The 27,537-nt window shown below is 36.1% G+C and overlaps 1 protein-coding gene across 5 annotated transcripts in view; it reads right to left on the bottom strand.

The window, feature by feature from the left end:
* Positions 1-27,537, bottom strand: part of SMARCA1 (SNF2 related chromatin remodeling ATPase 1) — a 141,754-nt gene that overhangs the window by 65,333 nt on the left and 48,884 nt on the right. For 2 of the 5 annotated variants that reach the window (XM_069464358.1, XM_069464359.1), the window contains 5 exons: positions 27,389-27,521; positions 24,683-24,801; positions 24,378-24,590; positions 6,152-6,262; positions 4,832-5,051 (listed from right to left, as the gene is read on the bottom strand). In XM_069464358.1, the coding sequence (XP_069320459.1) occupies positions 4,980-5,051; positions 6,152-6,262; positions 24,378-24,590; positions 24,683-24,801; positions 27,389-27,521 (648 nt within the window). In that variant the 3' untranslated portion in view covers positions 4,832-4,979. Of the gene's footprint in view, positions 1-4,831; positions 5,052-6,120; positions 6,263-24,377; positions 24,591-24,682; positions 24,802-27,388; positions 27,522-27,537 lie in introns of those variants that run through there. The other 3 variants (XM_069464360.1, XM_069464362.1, XM_069464361.1) reach the window with 2 other exon arrangements.

Genomic DNA, 27,537 nt, shown 5'->3' with positions numbered 1-27,537 from the left:
AAAAATAGAAAGAAATTATCTGGCCAACTAAAATATATATAGAAAAAAAAATTAGCCGGACATGGTGGCACATGCCTGTGGTCCCAGCTACTCGGGAGGCTGAGGCAGGAGGATCGCTTAAGCCCAGGAGTTTGAGGTTGCTGTGAGCTAGGCTGACGCCACGGCACTCACTCTAGCCTCACTCTAGCCCGGGCAACAATGCGAGACGCTGTCTCAAAAAAAAAAAAAATATTTAAAGAGACAGCAGCCTGGGCACAAGCTTTGGCCTTACCAAACACTTGGGAACCTTGTAACATCTGCCTTATAATAATTCCCAATACCATAGCTATGGATGGTAAAATCTCATTTGTTAATGGAGAGAAATCAGAACCTAGTACTTTGTATCAGTGCAGAATATCCTGATTCAGTCATAGCGCCCACTGACTGTTCACAGAGGGTGTAGATCTTGTAAGAACAGATCATTAGTCTCCTAAGACATCCTACATCTTTTTATGAAATTACTAACGGCTAAGAAGAGATAGGTATACAAGTATCTTAATTTGGGTTCCCTTAGAAGCAGATCCTGAGACAAAGATTCTAATGCAAGTAGTGTGTTTAGGAATTGGCCTCAGGGAACACGCATAGGGGAGTAGGGAAGTGATATAGGGAAAGGAAAGCAATCAATAAAGAGCATGTTATCAAGAAAGCTACTACTGTAGGTGATTGGAGCTTAATCTCATGGGTAAACTATGGGGAACCATATAAATCACACACTTTAGTTACTTTGCTCAAGGGGTGAGAGAGCCAGGGTACTTAAACACCAGCTCCCATCAGTTTCTTATTGAGAGCCACTCCCAGAGGTGCTAACCCTTAGCTCTTCCAGTGTTATCATGAAGAGGGTGGAGAAGCCTTCTAGACCTCTGAAAAAGCTCTCAGACAAAGAGATACTGTCAGTTAAAAATCAGCTAGAGCAAATAGAAAAGACTGAGGGATAGGGAACGTGAAAGTCAGCGTTAGCTATGTATATTTGAACCACAGAAAAATCTTACTCCTTGTCTATTGGGGAAAGTAGCTTAGGCAGACTAAATGAAGGAGACATGGGGTGGAATACTTATAGATATTTGAAATTTGATGGAAACTTGAGGATTTCAGAAGTTCGTAAGAACACCTGGAGAGAAAACAATGTGGACACCAGCATTAATCATGGGCTTTGAAACTGGCCTGGGGATCTTAGTTAGCTGCATTGACTACTGCACCACAGATGGGGGGCTAACAGATCACAGTGGGGACCTTTGCCAGTAATTTGGAAATAAAAGCACTTTATTTTGATATCGGTGAATAGTTTCACCACTTGGGTAGATGCTTTTCAAACCAAACACCCAGCAACTAAGAAAGCTGCAAAGATTTTAGTTCAATAACTTCTCTTAACTGGGAGGTCTCAAAGAACCAAATATGGAGACATATTTCATGGGAAAATTTTATAATCTGACAAGTAAAAGAAACTGTGCAATAAAGACTGAGATACAAATGGCTATGATGAAAATGAGAGATTACTGAGCTCACAACCTTCTTTTAAATTTTTTTATTTCAGCTTATTATGGGGGTACAAAAGTTTAGGTTATGTATATTGCCCTTCCCCCCCCACCCCCTTGAGTCAGAGCTCCAAGCGTGTCCATTCCCCAGACACTGCGCATCGCACTCATTATGTAGGTATACACCCATCCCCTCCCCCACCACATCTGCCCGACACCCAATTGGTGTTATTCCCAAATGTGCACTTAGGTGATCATCAGGAAAACCAATTTGCTGGTGAGTACATGTGGTGCTTATTTTTCCATTCTTGGGATACTTCACTTAGTAGAATGGGTTCCAACTCTTATGTTCACCTTCTTTTGATTCTAAGGAAATTAGGACCTGAGCATCCAATGGATCAAGACAGATGCTTTATGAGGGCCTCTGTGGAAGGCCTAGGGTTTGAGGGAAACCTATTCACCCCTTATCTTCTACAAATAGAGGCCTTGGGTGAAGGAAGCCACTCAGGGTCCCTGTTCTTCTCCTAGCTCTCCTCCATGTACATTATCCAAACAAGGAATTAGGTTGGGTCAGATTCCAGTACAATTATTAATTGGACCATTTTTGCTGGTGGGCAGGGTCATTGTGCTTTTCTAAGATTCCATTCATGTATACAGCACTCTCTCCTGCTTCCTGTGGCCTCCATGCAGCTGATGTGATAAATTGACTATCCAGATTTCTCTCCCCAACATGGCGGCCAGGTATAAGGATACTATTACATCCATCTAGGATTCTTCTTTGAAATGAGATTTCTTTGTTGGGACTTTTAAATTTTCTATGGGAGTTTAATTTCCCTGTGGAAATTTGACAATAAGTATTTTGTATTCCCAACATGGTATTATTTGGACTATGCTATCACCTGGCATTCATCGTATGGTTCTCCTTGGTAGGCTAGGTTCAACTGTGTAGCTGTACAGACTTTAAGATGAGAAATACAATAGGTGGTAAATGTTTCACTAAATATTAATATAGAATGCTCTTTAAGTCCTCAGTGAAATCATTTCACAAGTTTCCAAGGATGGCATCAGAAGCATGCATTGAAGGCACTGGGGAGCTGAATTTCACATCTCTTTGTTCCAAGGCAGGCTCCTAATAGCCATGATATTGATCAGGGAAATGGAACCATGAAAAGGCTGGAAGAACTTACCTGCAGATTTTCTCCCCTAAGGTAGAAAGTCACATACAGTTCATCTATTAACCCTTTGGGGTTAATAGAGAAAGAACACTAAGTAGAGATTGTTAAATTTCCACAAAGGAGTTCAAAGATCCTAACTGTACCTTCCCCCACCCCATCTTCATTCCTACCTAAGAAAGGATGAACTGATTGGTAAGAATCCAGGACCCTCACTGGGCTGATTTCTAGTACACATAACTTGGGGTTATCAGTAAAAACCTCTTGGGTATTATTTTTTCCAGTTCAGGTGACTGACTGTAGCTTTTCATAACAGTGGAATAGAAAATTCTGAGATTTGATTTTTGGCTTAAGAGCTCTAGATTGGAGTTTGGAGCCAAAGCACCAGCTAGTGAAGTACTATTAAATACTTTGCTTCCTTTGTAGGCCTTACAGAAAAGGTAGTTAAGCCAAGGACAGATTTGAGTATCTCTGGGTCCCTTGATCTAGTATCATCCTAACTTTCTCTTAATAGCACCCCAATTCCACCCCAACCCCCAACAGAGTACAAAAATCTAAGTTCTAATCATGGAAACAGTAAAAGGAATCGAATCAAGAGCATGGCATTTAGAAATATGAAATTTGAACGATGAATGAAAACTTAGAAGAACTTGTAGGTCGTCATTCTAGGCGATCTATTCCTATGCTGCAGAACCCTTATGAGAAGACTGAGGATGTGAAAGATGCTGACTTACACACAGGGGGCTAACCCAGGGTTTGCCAGTGGTACACTAAATAGAGTCTGATAAGAAATGCAAAAGATCTTGATAGAGGGAAGAGACTACTCTTTAGTGGTCCAAATCTTGTTTTGGTAATTAAAATCACTATCCTGCATTCCCAGCTTTGCTTGTGTATTTCACAATAGATTCTGATTCATTCTTATAACATGACCTTAACTCTGATTAATTCCACACTAACAGTTTCATGTGACAGACTCAGGTTCTTTCCTAAACTGACAGCCCCTGTGGCAGAGGAAGTAATGTAAGACATTCCAGTTTTTCCCCTACATTTGCCAGCCCTCTTGAAAGTACATAGGACCACATGACCAGTTTGGGGCAATGAAATGTAAGTGGATGTGACATGTCACTTCTGGGCTGAGGCGGTAAAGAGCCTACATGAGATTCTCCAGCCTCTCATTTTCTCCTACAGTGCCACCTGAAAAGGCCACATGTCCTGGACGGTGCAGCTACAAAAGAGCAGAGCCTCAGTCAGTCTGGAACCTTGAGTGACTGTGTGGAACAGATCCCTTCCCATTCCCACATCCCTATGACTTGCATGGGCTATGTAGTGTGAGTGAGAAATAAACTCTTGGTGTGTAAAACCTCTGACACTTTGAGATTGTTACCTGGGCATAACTGTATTTCTTAACAAATACAGCCCCCGTTCTGCATGCACAGCACTTATTTCATACTCTTAACTTAGTTGTTAATAAATCTACATGTTATACCCAGACTTCTCTGAACTGGCTCTATGGGACAGAAGATCATGCACAAGTCAGCAAGCAAAGCTTTAGCTTTCAACCAAATACGTAGTAGTAAGCAATACAATTCAGTAAACATAACTACTTTCTACTGCACAAAAAACAGGAAATAATTAAACTTCTTATAGACATTTCTTTATTATATTTTCCCACTTGAATATTTAGAGAATAATTTAAATGTAATGCATACTGACAGCAAGCACAGTATCAAATATTAGGGTTTGTTAATATTTTCTTTTCTCACCCTTTATTCTTGTAGGAAAAAAATATTTAGATGACCTCAAAGAAACAATTATTATGCTAATCACAGTATGCAGTAACACATACAAGCCCAGACTCAATAGAAAATAAAGCAACAAAGAAGTGAAAAAGTCTTTCTCCTCAAATCATTTTAATTGCTTTTTCCACAGCCATATAAATTTAAAGTATGAAACAACAATAATACAGCTATAGAATCTAGGTTCTCTTTCAAAGCAGCGGCATATAAAACATAGAAAAGCTAAAACCTCAGCACAAGCTTCAAAAGAACAAGGACTGAGAGGATTTTGATGAAGACATGAAATGCACAAAATACAGTACACAAAAATACTAGAATGCATAAAATATAAAGCTACACATTTCAGGTAGAAAGCATTGTAAAATATATAAAATATGCAAGAAATCAAAACCAAAGAGATTTTTCTTAGAGTACCATGATTACACTGGAACTGGCAATTAGCATTTGAAGATGGGAACAAGAAAATAGCAGTTTCCCATTTAAAACTTTATTTCTAGGCTTTAGGATTTCACCTTCTTGACATCCTTCTTTCCAGAGCTCTCAGTAGCTGACTCTGCTTTTCTTTTCTGTGACTAAAATGGAAACAGATTTAATGTTCTGCTCCAATATGCACATTTTTAAATGGCCCAACAATGTTAAATCTAGGATGTAAATGCATTAAAAATTTTTTTTAACATGAATATTCACTTAAATGTTATACTCACAGTTAATGTTCTATATAGCCCAACAAACTATATAAACCAATGTAAAATAACCTTCAAAGATGTTTCTTTTTATGAAAAGACATAAAATACCCATCAAAAATAGTCATGAAGTATCTACTTACACATGGTATTATAAATGTACTCTTATATTAAAGAACTACTTAATACTTAAAGTTTTCTGGGCAAAAGTTTGAGTGTATAATTTTTAAAAAACTTATGATCGATTTTAACATACCATATTTCATATCTTCTATGATGCATATTGTTTTCACATTTTAGCATCTGTGCAATCAGGATGCATCTTAGAATTATTGAGAAATTATACCTGGCAGCATTTTTTCTCAATGGTGTATAAAATAATGCTGTGTCTTACAATAGAAGGCATCCTAGATTTGATGAAATATGGCAGTTTACTTAGCCACGCTCAAATAATATGATCTCTTAAAGAATATTTTAAATTATAGCTATACAAAACAACCTGACTAGATTAAAATCAAGTTATCTTATTATTCAACAGTTAACTTATTACCACGTAAAGCTTTGTTGTATGTTCAAAGTTCTCATTTGCACTCATGGTTCCACAAAGATCAGAAAACTGATGTGATCAAATCAGAAGTCCCAGTTTCAACCTCAGCCCCGTCCCATCCCACCCCTACCCTTCTCCTACCCCCACAATAGCTCCAGTCTCAATTCAAAGGATTTTACTGGTATTAATACTTCTGCTTAGATTCATGAGGAATTTTTAAATACTGAGCTCAGTTATTAGGGAGGAGTTCTTAACCATATGTTCTACAAATAAGAAACACGTAGTTGAGGTATAATTCTTTTTCTGTCCAAAACAAATCAGCATTTTATAAAACCAGCTTTTATAATAGGTATCAGTATGGCATTAAACATAATATAGGCATTTTAATTATGTAAAAAAAATGGGATCTACCTAAAAGTTAGGAAAATGCTGAAAATTTTACCATTGGAGTTTTAGTTGCCCGTTTCTTCCTTTCTGCTCTCTCTCTTTCCTCAATTTCCATATTTTCTTTCTCAATCAATGAAATCAGAGTGTTACAGCGTCTCTGGAATTCCTAAACAACATAACAAAAAGACTTCTAATTTCTGTAACCCAGTTGTAATCTTTAAAAGGGTGACAATTCTTTAACCGTATTATTTCTGTGGTACAGAATTTCCAAAACTGGTATTCTTCAGAACAATATTCATACAGGATATTAATAGGTCCCACCAAAAATAAGGGGTGGGGGTAAGTGTCATTCAGTGGGTGAATGGTTAAACAAACTGTGATACATCCATATCATGAAACACTGCTCAGCAATAAAGAGGAAAGAACTATCAACGCATATAACAACCTGAATGAACCTCAAAGGAACTATGCTGAGTGAAAAAAGCCAATCTCAAAAGGTTACATACCACATTATTCCATTTATATAACCTTCTTAAATGAGAAAGTTATAGCAATGGGGAACAGATTAATGATTTCCAGGGGCTAGGGAGAGGGTAGGTGTGACTATAAATTAGCACAACAGTCTTGTGGTGGTGGTGACACAAATCTACACATGATAAAACTGCATTGTACCAATACACACACACAAATGAGCACATGTAAAACTGATGAAATATGAAAAAGCTCTGTGGATCATACTAATGTCCATTTCCTGGTTGTGATATTTTCCTATATTTTTGCAAGATGTTACCACTGGGGAAAATGGGTGAAGGGTGCACGGGACCTCCCTGTACATTTCTTTACAACTTTCAGTAAAGTTAACATAAATCACAAACAAAAGAAAAGAAAAGAAGGGGATGTTCTATGGTCAAAATAAGCTTTGGAAGTACTCAGTTTACAAAAGGTAAACAGCTTCCTTTCCTACAGGGCTTCTCGAAACCTTTCAGTTCCTAATGTGCACTGTGAAAAACTAGGCAGCGGACAGAGGATACAGTAGTTTTCAAAGCTATTGAACCAACTGACTCTCTTCTCACTGGACATCTTGTGGGATCAGAGTTCTGAGGAACATATCTCCGGAAAAACTGTTGTATTTGTTAATTCAGAGTAAACAATACCTGAAAAGACTTTTGCATTAACCTTGCCACTACCTATATTTCACTCCTAGCAAATCAATGCATCCAAACTATAAACAGTTTTTATGAATGTATGGTGAGTATTAAACACATGATTCATTGATAGGGAAATTCATATGTTATTAACCCTATACACTTTGCTGTATTTTAAAGGTAAATAATAGCTTAATATCAAAGAATAACATTTTAAAATATGATTTCTTTTCTGTGTAAGGAAATATGACAAAGTACAAAATAGCTAAATACTCAGCGGAAGTGTAGGTTTACTGGCAACTAAGAACAATCCCGGCCGGGTGCGGTGGCTCACGCCTGTAATCCTAGCACTCTGGGAGGCCGAGGCGGGTGGATCGCTCGAGGTCAGGAGTTCGAGACCAGCCTGAGCAAGAGTGAGACCCCGTCTCTACTAAAAATAGAAAGAAATTATCTGGCCAACTAAAATATATATATACAAAAAATTAGCCGGGCATGGTGGCACATGCCTGTAGTCCCAGCTACTCGGGAGGCTGAGGCAGTAGGATCGCTTGAACCCAGGAGTTTGAGGTTGCTGTGAGCTAGGCTGACGCCATGGCACTCACTCTAGCCAGGGCAACAAAGTGAGACTCTGTCTCAAAAAAAAAAAAAAAAAAAAAAGAACAATCCCAACCAAAAAAAAAAAGTCAAAGTACAGGAATAGAAATCTCACAAAAAAATGTCCAAATATTAAAAAACAAGTTTCACTGCACTAATGATCAAAGAAATGTAAAATAAAACAATGCCATCTTCATCAAATTAGCAACATGTGCATGTTTGTGTGCACGCGTGTGGTGTACATATCCAGTGTTGGCAATAAGATGGTGAAATGGGAACTCTCATTCACTGACGATGGAGTGTCAATGTTACTACCTGTTATGCACTGAACTGTGCCTCCCCCTAAAATTCATATTTTGAAGCCCTAACCTCCAATGTGACCATATTTGGAGATGGGGCCTTTAAGGAAGTAATCAAGTTTAAATGAGGTCATATGGGTGAGGCCCTAATCCAACAGCACTGGTGTCCTTATAAGAGGAAGAGACATCAAAAATCTCTCTCTCTCTCACTCTGCACACTCAGAGAAACAGCCACATGAGGATACTGTGTGCAGAAGACGGCCATCTGTAAGCCAGGAAGAGAGGCCACACCAGAAACCAACCCTGCTAGCACCCTGACCTTGGACCTCTAGTCTCCAGAACTGTGAGAAAATAAGTTTCTCTTGCTTAAGCCACCCAGTCTGTGGTATTCTTTTATGGCAGCACAGCAGACTACTATACTACCTTTGTAGAAAGCAAATTGGAAATATCGATGAAGGATCTTGAGATATATATGAGGATTTACAAAAGAATGTTTAAAGCAGTGTTAACAGGGAAATACTGGGAACTAATTAAATTTTTGGTAACTTGGAAATAGAATATACAGGCACATCTTATTATATACATATACACACATAAATAGCTGAAAGAACATTAACAACAATGTTAGTACTGGTTAACAGCAACTATCTCTGAGAGTAGGACCACTGGCAACTTTTATTTTCTTCATGATACTAGGCTGTGTTTTCCAAATTTTCTGCAATGAACATTTAAGTCTTGGGCAATTTTTAAAGTATTTAAGAATGGTAAGTATTTTTAAAATACAACTTTATCTTTCCAAATAAAATCCAGAAAAAATGACATACAACATAGGAAATGTCAGATAAAAAAATATTAACTATCCAAGTATTTTCTGCTCTCTAAGGCAAGCCCCAAAAGAGGCAGAAAACCAGAGTCTAGTCAGGAAAAAAAATACTCATTAACAAATTATTTTTTACCTATTAAAAATAATCTTATATAACACTGTTACATTAAGTTCCTTTTGCATCCTCGATTACTCAAGGTTAAATAATTTAGAAAAAAATAATACTGAAATCTTCCTTACTTATCAAAACAATGGTGATATCTTTAATATGCAGACCAAATACTCTTCATAGCTTCATTCAATAACACACATACAAATTAAACAGCATGTTATTCAATTTATCTATTATAGAAAGGGCTAAGTTGACCCTGATGAAATTTGATCTTTGGTTTCTAGGGAGACTGGATATAGTCTTTATGTGAAGCTGATTCTTGAATCATTAAGCTATACCCTCTGGCCATTATTATTCTCAGTAAGTAATAGTTGCCTTGACTGCAGATGTCTTTAGATACATATTCATGGCTCATGTAGGTGATTCAGGGAATAAAACTAATACTTTTGATATAGGAAAGTAGAATATCTCAAAATGATTATAAATAGACTATATAATAAGTTCTTACCTTCATTCCTTTTACCTTGTCACTGACTACTCCAGACACAGAAAAATAATCTAACTCTCTAGAGAAAGCCATCAAGGAATGACCAAGCACGGATGTTATCTTCCTAGCATAGGTCATATTATGTTCTCTGGAGATACCAATTCCATTTTTTATTCACATGCTTCAAGACTGCCTAACTATACAGATGGTATCATAAACAGAACACTTGCTAAAACCAGAAATTACAAGGAGAAAGGCAAGATTACCAATAAAACAGTGACTCACTTTTCGAATAACTAAATCACTATGAAATGACTAAGAAATTTCACGATGTCAAAAGGACTTTCCTTTTCTGTAATTTCTTCTTTTATATATTCTCCTACATTCTTGTACCGCTCTATTCTTCCTATTTTGCAGGAGTTACAGGGAATGGTTCACAGGGCCTCAAACTGTTTCCACAATTCTGTAGTCTAATCATCTCTTTCTCTCATCATTTCCCTACACTGGATTTAGGAATGAAGTTGGAAGAAGAAAAATAGCACACAAGAGGAAGAGAAGAGATGCAAAAACAATAAAAGCAACAGAAGAGAATAGGAAAATAACAAGTGGAAAACTGTCTGTAGTGTTAATAGCTGTGGCAAAATATATTCTGTGCTCAAATGTATATGAGCAATGTTGGATTTTAAAAAGGTTAAATAAATTTCTTCATGGTAGGACTTCTCAGAGCTTTTCAGCATTCTAATTTACAGTGGAAGTGTCAAGGGCAAGACTCATTATCAGCATGTCCCAAATCTATTTGAACACAGAACCCTTGTTCTGCATCTCATCTATTTGCATATCCTGGAACAAAGTTTAGTAGAAATCAACTTGGGAAATGTACAATTTAAGATTGATAGATAAGGCTAAGTTAGGATCAAAGTACAGACATAATTCAATTTATCGCACTTCACTTTATTGGGCTTCACAGATATTGTGCTCTTTACACACTGAAGGTTTGTGGCAATCTTGCATTGAACAAGTCTACAGGCACCATTTTTCCAAGAGGATGTAACCACTTCATGTCTCAGTGTCACATTTTGGTAATTCTAACAATATTTCAAACTTTTTCATTATTGTATCTCTTATGGTGAATTGTGATCAGTGATCTTTGATTTTACTATTGTAATTGTTTTGAGGTGCCACAAACCATGCCCATATAAGATGGCGAACTTAGTAAATAAATGTTTTGTGTGTTCTGACTGTTCCACTGACCAGAGATTCCTTTATCCTCCTCCCTTCTCCCTGGGCCTCCCTAGTCCATGAGACACAACAATACTGCAATTAGTCCAATTAATAACCCTACAATGGCCTCTAAGTGTTCAAGTGAAAGGAAGAGTCTCACATCTCTCACTTTAAATCAAAAGCTAGAAATGATTAAGCTTAGTGAAGAAGGCATGTCCAAAGTCAACACAGGCCAAAAGTAGGCCTCTTGCACCAAACTGTGACTAAAAAGGAAAAGTTCTTGAAGGAAATTAAAAGTACTACTCCAGTGAACACATGAACAATAAAAAAGCAAAGCAGCCTTATTGCTAATGTGGAGAACGTTTCAAACATCAGCCACATTCCCTTAAGCCAAAGCTTAATCCAGAGCAAGACCCTAACTCTTCAATTCTATGAAGGCTCAGAGAGGTGAAGAAGTTACAGAAGAAAAGTTTGAAGCTAGCAGATGTTGGTTCATAAGGTTTGAGGAAACTGTCTCCATAACATAAAAGGACAAGGTAAAACAGCAAGTGCTGATATAGAAGCTGCAGCAAATTACCCAGAAAATCTAGAAAAGGTGGCAACACTAAACAATAGATTTTCAATGTAGACAAAAAAACCTGATTACTGGAAGATGCTGCCATCTAGGACTTTCATAGCTACAGTGGAAAAATCAATGCCTGGCTTCAAAGCTTCAAAGTTTCAAAGGACAGACTGCCTCTCTTGTTAGGAGCTAATACAGTCAGTGACTTTAAGTTGAAGCCAATGCTCATTTACCATTCCAAAAATCCTAGGGCCCTAAAGAATTATACTAAATCTGGCTTGAGCCCAGGAGTTTGAGGTTGCTGTGGGCTAGGCTGATGCCACGGCACTCTAGCCCGGGCAACAGAGTGAGACTCTGTCTCAAAAAAAAAAAAAAAAAAAAAAGAATTATACTAAATCTGCTCTGCCTGTGCTCTATAAATAGAACAACAGAGCCTGAATGACACCACATCTCTTTATAGCGTGGTTTACTGAGTATTTTAGCCCCACTTTTGAGACCTACTGCTCAGAAAAAAAAGATTCCTTTCAAAATATTACTGATCATTTACAATGTTCCTAGTCACCCAAGAGCTCTAATGGAGATGTACAAGGAGATTAATGTTGTTTTCATATCTGCTAACACTATGTCCATTCTGTAGCCCATGGATCAAGGAGTAACTTTGATTTTTAAGCATTATTATTTAAGAAATATATTTTGTAAGGCTATAGCTTCTGTAATTAGTGATTCCTCTGGTGGATCTGAGCAAAGAAAATTTAAAAACTCCTGGAAAAGGCCGGGCGCGGTGGCTCACGCCTGTAATCCTAGCACTCTGGGAGGCCGAGGCGGGTGGATCGCTCGAGGTCAGGAGTTCAAGACCAGCCTGAGCAAGAGTGAGACCCCGTCTCTACTAAAAATAGAAAGAAATTATATGGACAACTAAAATATATATATACAAAAAATTAGCCGGGCATGGTGGCGCATGCCTGTAGTCCCAGCTACTCGGGAGGCTGAGGCAGTAGGATCGCTTAAGCCCAGGAGTTTGAGGTTGCTGTGAGCTAGACTGACGCCACGGCACTCACTCTAGCTCGGGCAACAGAGTGAGACTCTGTCTCAAAAAAAAAAAAAAAAAAAAAAAAAAAAAAAAAAAAAACTCCTGGAAAGGATTCACTATTTTAAATGCCATTAAGAATAATCATGATTCATGGGAGGAGGTCAAAATACCAATATTAACAGGAGCTCAAAAGTAGATTCCAACCCTCATGGATAACTTTGAGGGTTCAGGACTTCAGTGGAAGAGGTAACTGCAGATGTGGTGGAAACAGCAAGAGAACTAGAATCAGAAGTAAAGCCTGAATATGTAACTGATTTTATCATGCAATGTTATGATAAAACTTGAGCGGATGAGGAGTTGCTTCTAATAGATGAGCAAGGAAAGTGGTTTCTTGAGATGGCATCTACTCCTGGTGAAGATGCTGAAAACACTGTTGAAAGGACAACAAAGGATTTAGAATATTACATAAACTTAGCTGGTAAAGCAGTGGTAGGGTTTGAGAGGATTGACTTCAATCATGAAAGAAGTTCTACTGTGGGTAAAATGCTATAAAACAGCATCGCATGGTACAGAGAAATCTTTTGTGAAAAGAAGAGTCAATGATGTGGCAAATTTCATTGTTGTGTTATTTTAAGAAATTGCCACAGCCACCCAAACTCTGGCAACCACCATTCTGATCAGTCAACAGCCATCAACATCAAGGTAAGATTTTCTACCAGCAAAAAAATATGGCTCACTGAAGGATCAGATGACCATTAGTAATTTTTAACAATAAAATATTTTTAATTAAGTTATATATATTGTTTTTTAAGACATAATGCTATTGCACACTTAGCAGACAGCATTATAATGTAAATATCACTTTTTCTTTCAGACAGGGTTTCACTCTGTTGCCCTGGCTAGAGTGCGATGGTGTCACTATAGCTCACAGCAACCTCAAACTCCTGGGCTGAAGCGATCCTCCTGCCTCAGGCTCCCGAGTAGCTGGGACTACAGGTGCACACCACCATACACCAGGCTAATTTTTCTATTGTTTATAAAGACAGGGTCTCACTGTGTTGTTCAGACTGGTCTTGAACTCCTGGCCCCAAGCAATCCTCCCACCTCGGCCTCTCAAAGTGCTAGCATTACAGGCATGATCCACCACAACCAGACAAATATAATTTTTATATGCACTGGGAAACCAAAATATTCATGTGACTTGCTTTATTGAGATATTCACTTTATCGCTGTGGTCTGGGACCAAACCAACAATGTCTCCTAGATATGCCTGTACAAAAAACCTAGAAACTAAGAACAAAGAACTAAGGACTTCTACTTAATTCAGTTGACAAAAGGATCTCATTGACAATTTTTAGCAGGAAGTGTGATGTAATCAAAGGTGTATTTTGTACTCAGAAATCTTCCCTTCATATGGATTCTCACTAGTGGAAATTCATAAAATCACAGACTCTCAAGATTAGAAAGGAACTTTAAAAATCATTCAAATTGATGCTTCAATCCCTTCTATTAGATCCCTACTATTTAATTGTCCAGCCTGTCTGAACTCCTCCAATGATGGGAAACACACCACCTCCCAAGGCGGGCTATTCCATTTTTGGACATGTTAAAAATTTTCCCTTATGCAAAGCTGCAATTTTCTCCCTTATAGTTTCCAACAATTGGTCCTAGGTATAACTTTTGTAGTCATTAAAGAATAAGCCGATTTCCTCTTCTGTATGACAATCCTTCAAATATTTCAATGCAGTTCCCATGCCTCCATCATTATCACCCCAGACCTGCAAACACCCCTCTTTAAGGCTAAATATCCTCTCTTTTTACCCATTCTTCACTTAAACCTACGCTTGGTTATATTATTTCCTTTTCTCCACCTTTCTTACACATTCTTTTAAACCAAGGTTGGCACATTTATTCTATAAAGAGACTGAGATTAAATATTTTTGACTTTGCAGACCACACAGTCTCTGTCAAAACTATTCAGTTTTGCCACTGTACCATGAAAACAGCCATAGACTATACATAAATAAATGTGTGGCTGTGTTCCAATAAGATCATATGGACCCTAGAATGTGAATTTTGTATAAATTTCACATGTTATAAAATATCATCTTCTTTTGATTATTTTCAACCACTTAAAAATACAAAAATCATTCTTGGCTTGCAGGCCACACGAAAACAGGGCCACAGTTTGCAAGCCCTGTTTTAAACCATAGACTACAGATGTAAAAATCACCAATAAAATTCTAGCAAACAGAATTCAGCAGCACACCAAAAAAATAATCCACCATGACCAAGTGGGCTGTATCCCAAGGATGCAAGGATGGTTCAACATAGTAAATCCATAAATGTAATTCATCACATAAACAGAAGCAGAAACAAAGGTCATATGATCATCTCAATAGATGCAGAAAAAGCACTTGACAAAATTCAGCACTCTTATGATAAAAAAAAAAACTCTTAACAAAATAGGCATAGATGGAATACATCTCAAAATTATAAAAGCCATATACAATAAACCCACAGCCAACATCATACTGAATGGGGAAAAGTTGAAAGCATTTCCACTCAGAGATGGAACAAGACAAGGATGCCCACTGTCACCACTTCTATTCAACATAGTGCTGGAGGTCCTAGCCAGAGGAATCAGGCAAGAGAAGGAAATTAAAGGTATCCAAATGGGGAAAGAGGAGGTCAAACTATCACTCTTTGCTGGTGATATGATCTTACATCTAGAAAACCCCAAAGATTCCACCAAGAGAGTCCTGGAATCAATAAATAAATTCAGCAAAGTCTCAAATTATAAAATCAATGTACACAAATCAGTACCATTCCTATACACCAACAACAGTCAAGCTGAGGATCAAATCAAATACTCAATACCTTTTGTAATAGCTACAAAGAAAATATAATACCTAGCAATATATTTAACCAAGGAAGAAAAAGATCTCTACAAAGAGAACTACGAATCACTGAGGACAGAAACTGCAGATGACATAAACAAATGGAAAAATATATAATGCTCATAGATCAGTAGAATCAACATTGTTCAAATGTCCATACTACCTGAAGTGATTTACAGATTCAATGCAATCCCCATCAAAATACCAACACCATTTTTTGCAAATCTAGAAAAAATAATTCTATGCTTCGTTTGGAACAAGAGCCCGAATAGCCAAAGCAACCTTAAGCAAAAGGAACAAATCTGGAGGCATCACTTTACCAGACTTTAAGCTATACTACAAGACTACAGGAACCAAAACAGCATGGTACTGGCACAAAAATAGAGATGTAGACCAATGGAACAGAACTCTAAGAATCCAGATATAAAACCATCTACATATTGCCGTCTGATCTTTGACAAAGCAGACAACAATATACACTGGGGAAAAGAATCTCTATTCAATAAATGGTGCTGGGAAAATTGGATAGCCACATGTAGAAGATTGAAACAGGATCTATATCTCTCACCACTCACTAAAGTTAACTCATGATGGATAACGGGCTTAAACCTAAGACACAAAGCCATAAGAATTCTACAAGAAATGTTGGAAAAACTCTTCTAGATATTGGCCTAGGCAAAGAATTTATGAAGAAAACCCCAGCAGCTATGACAGCAACAACAAAAATAAATAAATGGGACCTGATTAAATTAAAAAGCTTCTGCACAGCCAAGGAGACAATCAATAGGGTGAATAGACGACCTACAAAATGAGAGAAAATATTTGCAAACTATATATCCGATAAAGGGCTAATAACCAGCTAGAATCTACAAAGAACTCAAGTGCATCAGCAAAGAAACATCAAACCCCATTAAAAAGTGGGCAAAAGACATGAACAGAAGCTTTTCAAAAGAAGATAGACAAATTGCCGATAAACATAAGAAAAAATGCTCAACGTCACCAATCATCAGGGAAATGCAAATCAAAACCACAATGAGATATCACCTAACTCCAGTGAGAATGGCTTTTATTAAAAACTCCCAAAACAACAGATGCTGGAGTGGATGCAGAGACAAAAAAACACTTATACACTGCTGGTGGGACTGCAAACTAGTACAACCTCTATGGAAAGTAGTATGGAGTTACCTCAAAGAACCAAAAGTAGACCTACCATTTGATCCAGCAATCCCACTACTGGGTATTTACTCAAAGGAAAAAAAAATCATTTGTTCAAAAAGACACTTGCACTCAAATATTTATTGCAGCACAATTCACAATCGCAAACATGCAAAATCAACCCAAGTGCCCATCAATTCATGAGTGGATTAATGAAACGTGGTATATGTATACCATGGAGTACTACTTAGCCATTAAAAAATGAATTAATACCTTTTGTAACAATCTGGATGGAACTGGAGACCATTCTCCTAATTGAAGTATCCCAAGAATGGAAAAACAAACACCACATGTACTCACTATTAAATTGGAACTAACCAAACAGCACTCATGTGCACAATAGGAAGTAAAACTCAGCGGAAATCAAACAATTGGGAGGAGGGAGGAGGGGATGGGCAAAATCATACCTAACTAGTACAATGTACACAATCTGGGTGATGGGCACACTTATAACTTTGTCTCAAGCAGTACAAAAGCAATCCATGTAACCAAAACATTTGTACCCTCATAATATCCTGAAATTAAAAAAAAAAACATAGACTTTAAATTTACTTAAAATAAAATTGTGCTCCCTTGGTCTTCCATAACTTTTTATTTTTATTTTATTTTATTTTATTATTTTTTTTTGAGACAGAGTCTCACTCTGTTGCCCAGGCTAGAGTGCTGTGGCGTCAGCCTAGCTCACAGCAACCTCAAACTCCTAGGCTCAAGCGATCCTCCTGCCTCAGCCTCTCAAGTAGCTGGGACTACAGGCATGCGCCACCATGCCTGGCTAAATTTTATATATACATACACACATATATATATATATTTTTTTTTTTTTTTAGCTGTCCAGATTATTTCTTTCTATTTTTAGTAGAGACAGGGTCTCGCTCTTGCTCAGGCTGGTCTTGAACTCCTGAGCTCAAACGATCCACCCACTTCGGCCTCCCAGAGTGCTAGGATTAGAGGCATGAGCCACCGCGCCCGGCCTCTTCCATAACTTTTTAATGGTTTATGATTCTATTTAATGCAAAGTCACTCAAGTTTCAACTTTTGAATACTAGGATGTATATCTCTACCTTTAATAAATGATGTAATGTTTGTAGTAAGTGGCACTGTCCCTTAGTGTGCAGTGAATATCAATCATCCCAGGCACCAAGTCCAAATATCCTTTGCCCCAATACTCAGCTTCAAAGCATCAATTCAAAAGGCACAGAAAGCATCAGTAGACTTCAAGTGACTTATTCAAAGAGATTAAAGAGGCTCCACATTACATTTCCTATGTACTAAAATCCTAGACACTAAGCCTACCTAAGTCTGAATGATAGAAGGTCTCTGCCTGTTATGGTTGAAAGTCAAAAGCTGCTGAATGAGCAAGGGCAAAAAAAAATTGCACTCCATATTTGTGCCTCTGGATTTACAGGTAAAGTTCTATACGGTCAGAATTTTCTCCCATGGTTCTTAGTAAAACAAAATGGACATTTTTTTTTCTCTTTTCCTCTTTTATATGCTTCCTATACTTTACTTCCAGAAAATAATTTTTTAATTGATACCTTCACCTATACATTCTGCAATCTATTAGTATTTCCCAGGTTCCTAAGTCACTTTTGAACCTCTATAATATGAACAAAAAGCAACGTCAGTCTACACTAGAATCTCAGGGCCCAAGCACACTGGCAGTTAAATGAGAGTTAATATCCAAATAAATATATCCTGCATTTCCCAAACAAGTATCACAAGTTATATGCTTTTATGTAACTGCTACTGCTTAAGCACTGCTATTTAGAAAACATTCTATCACTTCCTCATAAGATAACACATAAGTATAAATACCTAAAATGAACTCCTGTTAGTGCATTAATTGTATTTCAGAGTGTTAGAACAGTTCAGGGTCCTAAATCAAACACTATAGCTACACTAATAGAACACATGAAATTTACAACTGGCTGTTCAAACTTATGAATAAATAAAAGATGCAGGGATGACAGCCAAACAAAGTCTATCATTAGAAAAAGGTAGATTAAACAAAAGAAGTGAAATGAACTCCAACCCACTGGCACATTTCCTTGCATTCTACCCAAATCTGGTCCAACTATAGGAATCTATGGGACAAAAGCAAACTGAGGTACAACAGTTCTTTGCTCATTTATTCACTGAGTGTCTACTCTAGATAAGGTCCTATGCTGGTCTCTTTAAATATAAATAATTGCACTTGAAAGATAAGAGAGAAATAGGAAAAAAACACTATTCTTGGGCACATTAATCAAGGGAAGGGGGGGGAAGGTGAGGAACAGAGAAAAGATATAGATACAAATTTTCAGTCTACCTGGTAGTTGAGGTAGACATTTACCCACTTCCACGAGAACTGTATTTTTAAAATGTAAATCTGATCATGTCACTACCCAGTTAAAATCTTTCAATGACTCCCCACTTCCTACCACCTAATGACCAAAGCCAACGTCTAAGACAGGGCCCTTCATATTTCAGCCACCAGCTACCTTTCCAGCCTCATCTTCTAGCACTTTTCCTATTCACACCTTTCATATCAACCTGCTTGCAGTTTCTAAATATGTTTTACTTATTTATACCTTTGCATATGCTGTTTCTACAACCTGGAATGTACTCTCATGGCCAACTCCTTCTAGTTTTTCAAGACTCGGTTCCAAGAATGACTTCTGTGAAGTTATTCCTCTAATCTAACACTTAAGGCAAAGTTAAGTGCTGTCTCCTCTGTATATACCTCTGCTATAGGACCTTTGCAAAATTAAGGTTGAAAAGGGACATTCTACCCTTTCAAGTACATGGGGAAGTAACAAATCCCTATGAGCATAAATATATTTGGTTTTTAATATTTTAATTCTATAGTCAAGAAGAACCCATCAATAATTTTATGGTTTATTAATTTTACCAATAATGTATTAATTCATATTTCTCATCTTCCAGTAAGAATGTAATACTCTAAAATATCAATATTAGCTGTTATCACACAATTAAGTACTAACATATAAAATCAGAAATGATTTCTTTCTTTCTTTATAAATTTTCCTAGACTATGCTCCATAAGCAACAAATAGAAGTGTTATTGTGACCACAGAACAAATTGGAAATTTTTGAATTTGACTTTACTTTAAAAGTAACTATGAAGAAAATCCTTTTCTGACTGGACAGATAATTTATAAATTATCCTGTACTGAACCAATAACCTAATTAACATTTTCTGCCCACTGATAAACCTATAAAAAAGGAAGCAAGTTAACAAAAAGCTATGGCAATATTTTCTAAAAAGTATTTTTCTCCTACAATTCTAATGGGGAACATCATTTTCTTACTTTTAAATAAAAAACACTTTCATTAATAATAAAGCTGTGATATGAAAACAAACAGTAATAACATGAAATTTTTATTACATTGTATACAACATTGCAGGATTGTCTCTCCGAGATGCTATCAGAAAAACTCATTTAAACTACCACAAAATACAGGGTAATTGTAATGACTAATTACTGATACTCAGATTTAACTTCAATGTGCACAGCCACAGGCAATGCACATGCAGCTTCTTGAGCTGGCTAGAAAAGTCCCCCCAGAGGTTAAAAGGTAAGAATTTTTTTTAACTAAAATTAAGAATCAAAGCAACCCTGCAGAGGATACAATAAGTGGTTCTATCAAGAAATGTTTTTTATTTCAGAAAGTTAGATTCTGCTTGTTCTACTTTAAGTACTTAGAGGGACCTAAGGAGGTCCAAGGAATTACACTAATCGAATTTTGGGTACTTTTTCCACATGTCCTTTGTAGTAAACTGACTAATGTGCTTGGTATTTCAGACCTCTCAGATTCTCAAATCTCCCAGTTTAGTCTGTCACTAAATGAACAGAAATAGTACTTTGAGATACATTCTCTAAAAGGAACGGCAAGAAAATTAATAAGCTAATGTTGGTAATAGGACTGGCAAGCATTATATAAAAGGTAGGTACTATACACATACAAAGTATTATCATTTCCTCTTACAGTCATTTGGTAAAAGTCCTTTTAAGTTTTTGAATACCCTAAGACTAAGGGTATGCAAGAAAGAAAATGGTAGGGCAATTCATATTCTCTGAGCTTAAAAAGCTAAGTTGATCATATCCTTCCTACTTGTTTATGTAGCTCAATAGAGACTGATTACTTACTTAAAGACCACACAAGTTCTCAGAGAAAGAAATCACAATCCTTTTAGCACAGAGAAATGTAACTGAAACTCATTTTCTCTTTTGTATAGCCAGCATTTTTAAATGGAGAAGAGCGTCAAAGAAATCTTCAACCTTTAGCTGAAGGCTTCAAAGGGAGGCATATTTAGAAGTGGAGGTACGTGCCTTTAAGCACTTTATGACTGTTAGTTAAGTCAGAAGCCATGAATTCCATACTTTGCTTTGAGATCTTTGAATAAAACATAACTACTAAGGTTTCTCCTTTTTTCTAAGAAGCATTTCACACTATTTATTGGTATCTCTGGGAAAGAAAAGAGTCATCTCTTAAGCAAGATTGTTTTTAAAGACAACTTCTTTAGTAAGCCAAGTTTAATCATTAGTAAGATTTTCATTTGAGCACAGCGACATACTCACAAAATGAATCAAATTACATCTTCTGTATTTCTAAGATGGGATTTTTCAATGAAACAAATTGTTTTTATTTCAGAAATCAGAATCGCCTCTTTCAAGGGGGGTGGTTTCCCTTCCTAGATTGTGAATGTCATTCACTATACAAGAACAGTCATTAAAAATGAAGAGGGAAAGAAATCATCAAGAAATATTAATAATGCATTTCTAAAATTTCCTAATTATTGATGTTATCATGAAATATTCTAAAGAGTCTAAATGTATACATATTTTAAAATATATTACTTATATTCTAAATCCAGAAATGTAAACAAAACATATCCATCAGCTAGAAGGGAAATGAAAATTTAATATGACAGAAAAATTAATAAAAACTTTTAAATAAAATATAAAAATATAAAATAAGCTATTGCATGGTTTTAAAGATTCTTTAGAAATCATAAATTCCACCTTCTAGAAGGCAATTAAGGACAAAGGTGTCTTCATTTTTAACAGACAAAATGAAGATTTCATTTTGTGATCACCTATATAGTTAATATCTGCTTTTTGGAAAATATACACTAGAGATTTAAATCTCTTAGCAAAGAAAGAGTACAAAGGTAAATGTTTTGTAAAAAGAAGATGGAGGAAAAACAGATTTTTTACAAGGGAGTTCAGAGACATCTAGTGGTTGTTAATAATATACTGGATTTCTTCTTGGAAAATAAGAAGGTTATATAGTTCCATAGTCGTGTTCATATTACAAATAGTATAAGATTTTTCTTGCACTTTAAATCTCTTTCATCCTACTGCTTTAATGATTCCAGAAACTGAAAATAGCTTTAAGCTCCCAACCTTTTAAAAAATTAGCAAAATATCACTGAAATAAAACTCAAAATCCAAAAAATTCTCTATCACATAAAAGAGCATGTATGTTCCAATACGTGATTAACCGACAAATGTAGGTAGGCATTTGTCTTTTACAAGCTGTTGGTGCTGCTCTAAATTTTATCATCACACACATAAAACCCCAAATGGCTAAAAACTTTAATGCATGGCTTTTGAAGGGAGTTCTCTGCCAAACACAGTCATAGATGCACTGTGCTAGAAGAGACCTAAAAAGGCCAACTCACAGCCAAAGTCTTCAGTCAAAATAGAATAACATTTTCAAAGGCTAATAGAAAAGATATTCTACATTGTTCTTCAATAATCCATTTCAATGATCCAAAAAACTCTGTCAAACAACTTTTCTCTACATCTAACCTCAGTCCTTCATGTACAGATTAACTCTTTATCGTTTTTATTCTTTTCTCAATACTTCCTACTGTATCTTGCTAACGTATACACCTTTTAATATTCTTTTGTGTAAGTATAGCACTTTACATTTATCTCTATTAAATGTCATGTTGCTAGATTTAACCAATCCATCATTCTAATTGCTCTAATTTCTTTTAGATCATGGCTTGGTCTAAAGTATTTGCTAGCTGTCTCAGCATTATGATACCCATAAATTTGATGGACACATTCCAATGACATAATCCATGTACACTCTAAATTTGTATCAAAGTTTTAACAAATATCTGATCTTCTAAAGCCTCTGCCAAATTAATGTCTTCAGGATAGCAACTCAAATTTTCTTTTCTTTTTATTCAACTTGAACTGAAATATAAAATGAGTCAACAAAATATTAAGCATTATTTCATACCCCAATGAACTTTTAGACAAACATCTTTATGATAAATAGCAACTAACTAAGAAAAATGTGTCCTATTTTATCACTAGTCACAAAACCATTGCTTGGATTGTTAGTTTCTAGTTGCTTTTAATTTTTAGGCTGTATAAATCTATTTTTGTCTTAATTACCCTGGCTGACAGAAGACTGATGATACCAACATTAAAAATGAGTTGCATATATTTCAATATCATTATGAACACCACTGCTAAGTAGCACTAGAATTTAACAGGAACACAATTCATGTTAGAAAGTAATGGAGAAAACAGCATAAGGTAAAATAAAATGCCTCTTCTACTTAATTATTCTGTTTCATTATACTCTTACAAAAACTCAACTTGGGAAACAATTCCTTTTCATTAAAAATAAATCTTTAAGTCATTCACACAGTCTCAAGTATCACCTGCTTAATTAAAAAGAGGAAAATATATCTCTAGAATGGAAAGCTTTGAAGATCACCATGTTAATCAAGTGACCAAACTTAGTGTGGTCACACCACACCAATAGTGTGACCACCTGACAACATGTGCCTCCTCATGTGATGCAACAAAAAATACACATCACTTCCATAGGATTATTGTCAAAAATTTGAAACCTAACCTTAACAATGAGCAAATAATGAGGTAAATCCACAGTGTGGGACATTATCCAAGATGACTAGCCTAGACACCTTAAAAAAGTCATGGTCATGAAAAACAAAAAGTTGTGGATTAAAAGAGACTAAAGGGACCCAACAACCAAATGCAATGTGTGAACCTTGCTGGATCACCAATTTTTAAAAAAACAGCTATAGGCCGGGCGCGGTGGCTCACGCCTGTAATCCTAGCACTCTGGGAGGCCGAGGCGGGCGGATCGCTCAAGGTCAGGAGTTCGAGACCAGCCTGAGCAAGAGCGAGACCCCGTCTCTACTAAAAATAGAAAGAAATTATATGGACAACTAAAAATATACATATAGAAAAATTAGCCGGGCATAGTGGCGCATGCCTGTAGTCCCAGCTACTCGGGAGGCTGAGGCAGGAGGATCGCTTGAGCCCAGGAGTTTGAGGTTGCTGTGAGCTAGGCTGACGCCACGGCACTCACTCTAGCCTGGGCAACAAAGTGAGACTCTGTCTCAAAAAAAAAAAAAAAAAAAAAAAAAACAGCTATAAAAGACATTTTGGGGACAACTGGAAAAGTTTGTACATGGACTGTATACTAAATGACATTACTGAGTCAATGTTAACATTTTCAGCTGGGATTGTGGTTATGTAGCAAAATGTCCTTATTCTTCGGAGATACATGATGAAGTATTTAGAGGTAACCACTCATGTTGTCTGTAATTTATTTTCAAATGGTTCAGCAATATAGATATTATAAATGAACATAAAATAGATATGTAATTCTTAATATAGAATATAGATAGGTTTCCATATTTCTGAATACAAAATATACATTCTACATGTATATATAGATCCTGTGTATGTATGTACAAGTATACATGTATGAGAGAGAGAAAGCCAATGTGACAAAATGTTAACAACTGGAGAATCTAGGTGAAGAATATATGGTGTGTGAAATTTTTCAAAATAAAAAGTTGGAGGAAGTAAGTAAGAAAGGAATACATACCATGGCAGTTCTAGACTTGATAAACCAGTCAAATCTAAACTGGGGAGCATTCCGTACACACTGTCTTAATTCTTCATAAACATTTTCTCTATCAAAGCCCATTTTGTGTAACATACAAATCAAGAATCTATCTTCTTCCTCAGTATAGTTCTTTCCTTTGCTGGTTCCATACTGAATACGCAGCTGATGAAATGGTGCCTTGTATCTTGCAATCTGTGTATTTCAACAAAACAGTGCTTTTAATTGAATGTGCAATAAGAAGTCAAAGCTGAGCACCATATCAATGAATACATAAAATATAGTACCTTGGCATCCAGGGCTCTCTTGATGCTCATCCTTCGTTGAATTCTTGCTTCTCCACGTTCAATTTGAGCCATAATTTTTTCAATGTCCTGTAATTCATTACAACGTTCCCAAAATACAGCTGAAAAACAGAGTTATTACTTAAAATACTATCATTTAAGCAAACAAATCTAAGGAATTGTAGAATAAAGAATTAACAGGAAATAATATAGTCAACTTACATTTTTTAATTAAGATTCAGATTCATCTGTATATAGATGTTCAATTATTAACTACTAGTAACTTTTCACTTAAAAATAAGAATAAGGTTTCAAGCAATTTTCTGTTCATGAAATATTATGAAATCTTTAGTTATCCTTTCCAAATGACTAGGATTTCAAAAGATGCTATGGATACTGATTTAAGCTGGGCTTTTTACTCCAACATGATATAGAAGGGACCTAACACATAAAGTGAAACAGGAGAGAGCAGCATATAAACAGTGAAAATAGCTTCCTAGCACAAAATAAAACTATTATCAACAGGTCATTCAAATGTTTTCCATGAAGTGGCAATTTCTACTGAAACTGTTATTTGCTTTTGGAATCACTCACTAATCATACAATATTTCCAAGGATCTATAGTTTGTTTTCAAGCTTACTTAGAATAGCCTTTTCTCTTAAAAAAAAATCCTCATTGGGAATTTCATTGGATACATACGGAAGAATATTCAAACTACTGAGTCACTCAACCAAATTTTATAGATGAACCAAATAATCTGGCTGAATTAATATGTCACATCCTATGACTTCAGTGAAAATACCTTTTAATGACATACATCCTCAAATTTTTCATTTTCAGAGCCTATTAAGAAAGGTATGTTGGCACTCTGATTTTTATAAACACCTGTGTTTATTTATTCATTCACTCACTTATTCATTCAACACATATTTAAATGCCTGTTATGTACAAGATACTATATATTCATGAACATCCAATGGTACACATTTCTTATCTTACTGCAACCAACTACATAAACCCATTCCAACCTCCCCACCCTATGACATGGCCCCCAACCTGGTGGGCAGCAACTTAACGGTCCTGAGCTAGTCATGCCACCTGGCCTGGTATCAAATTTGAGAGAGCATCTGACATGATATCTTTTTCAATCACATTTTCTTGCAACTTCACACACAGTGATGCTATCTCCCTATCTTATGAAGAAAATTCTCCTTCAGAAAAAATCTCACAGCACATACCCTTTTACACATTTTTTGTTCAACTCTTGAAGCTAAAATGTCTCACTTCCATCTATTTTTCCCCCCCCTAAGCTTTCAAATGCCCTAAACTTATGTGTTAAACCTTAAGAGTAATAGTAATATCATGCTGGTATCAAGCAAAAGGAAGTTCATAAATGAGACAGTATATAAAATAAAAACTAAATACAACTGACCTCTGAAGTCCCCAGAAGACACTTTCAGATTTCCAGAAGGAAAAAAAAGTATCTGATAATTTATATAATTAAATCTGAAATTGTTCAGGCACTAGCACTCTAGATACAATTAAAAGCCGCTTCTTAGTCAGTATTAATTTGGGTGCATTTATTGGTATTGTAATATCTGTTTCCTACTATTGCAAAAACAAAGAATTTCAATGGTTAGGTTAAATAGGTTTTGGGGGCTGGCACAGAAACCTAAACCTACTTTGTAACATTTTTTCAACGAGGAAAATGCTCTAGATTCTGAACATCTAAGATACAGACTAAATTTGGGAGCTCAACCCATTTGGAAGTTAGAAAAGACCCATGTTCTACATATAGAAAACTTGCTAGATATATTTACCTATTTTTAATAAGATTTCTTTTCAGAGCCTGAGGTTGCATGGGCTATGACAGGAGAATTAGTATTAATTCCATACGCTTCAGCAGCTAAACTGATTCTGGTTAAGACCAAAGACACAGCTGAGCAAGAGAGGGAGATGATTCAAGGACCAACCAATAGACTGATTCAAGCAATCTTTTTAATCTATTCCAGTTTGCCTCAAATTAATGGGACCCACATGAACCTGTCTGGAGTAGACTGGAACCCTGAGGGTGTTTAAGACTCTAAATGAGCCTGGTAGGAACTCTCTACTTCAAGGACAACCTAGAAAGACAGACACTAATTCAATCCAGTGAACCTGAATCTCAGGACTAGACCAGAAAAGGATCTAATTCCAGAGGTGGGAAAGTATGAAACCCTTGTTTTATCAGTTGGCTCTACTGGCTAACTAATAGAGACAAAAGTCAGTTTGTTATCATAAATCTTATATTTTCATAGAAATATAATTTTATACTTTCACCTACATCTTATTCATAAAAGTTTAAAAGATCTCTGAACAAAAGTATAATAACACACTGACTGCCACACTAGGAAAAGAATTTTCCTTGGGGCCACAGCGTTTTATTACAAAATTAGAATAAAAACTTCGAAAATAAAATGATCCTTTCTAATTTAATGAAAATTTTGTTATTTTGTATTGTTTTCTGTGTGTGAGTTATATGCAACTTGAAAAATAGTTCTCACGGCTCCCAAGGTGAAGAGACGTGTGAGTTACATATGCTTCACGAGGCCCCGGGCTCAAAACTAGCATGAGTTAAATACAACTCACATGGCAGTTAATGTGTTAAACTGACATTAAAAAAATGAATAGTTAAAAATAAAACATCATGTTTCAAATTATATACAAACCTGAATACTCCATGACATCCTCAGGGGATTTGCCCTCCACTTCTCGAGCTATATTATCAATGTCATCTCTTCCATACTTCTCATTAGCTTTAATAAACTGGTTAAAATCTCGCTTGGTCCAGTTTGTGAAACCCTGTGAACAAAAAGTT

The sequence above is a fragment of the Eulemur rufifrons genome, chromosome 30, assembly GCF_041146395.1.
Source record: "Eulemur rufifrons isolate Redbay chromosome 30, OSU_ERuf_1, whole genome shotgun sequence".
Lineage (NCBI taxonomy): Eukaryota > Metazoa > Chordata > Mammalia > Primates > Lemuridae > Eulemur > Eulemur rufifrons.
The sequence above is the reverse complement of the archived record's forward strand: the minus strand, read 5'-3'. Positions and strand labels throughout refer to the sequence as shown.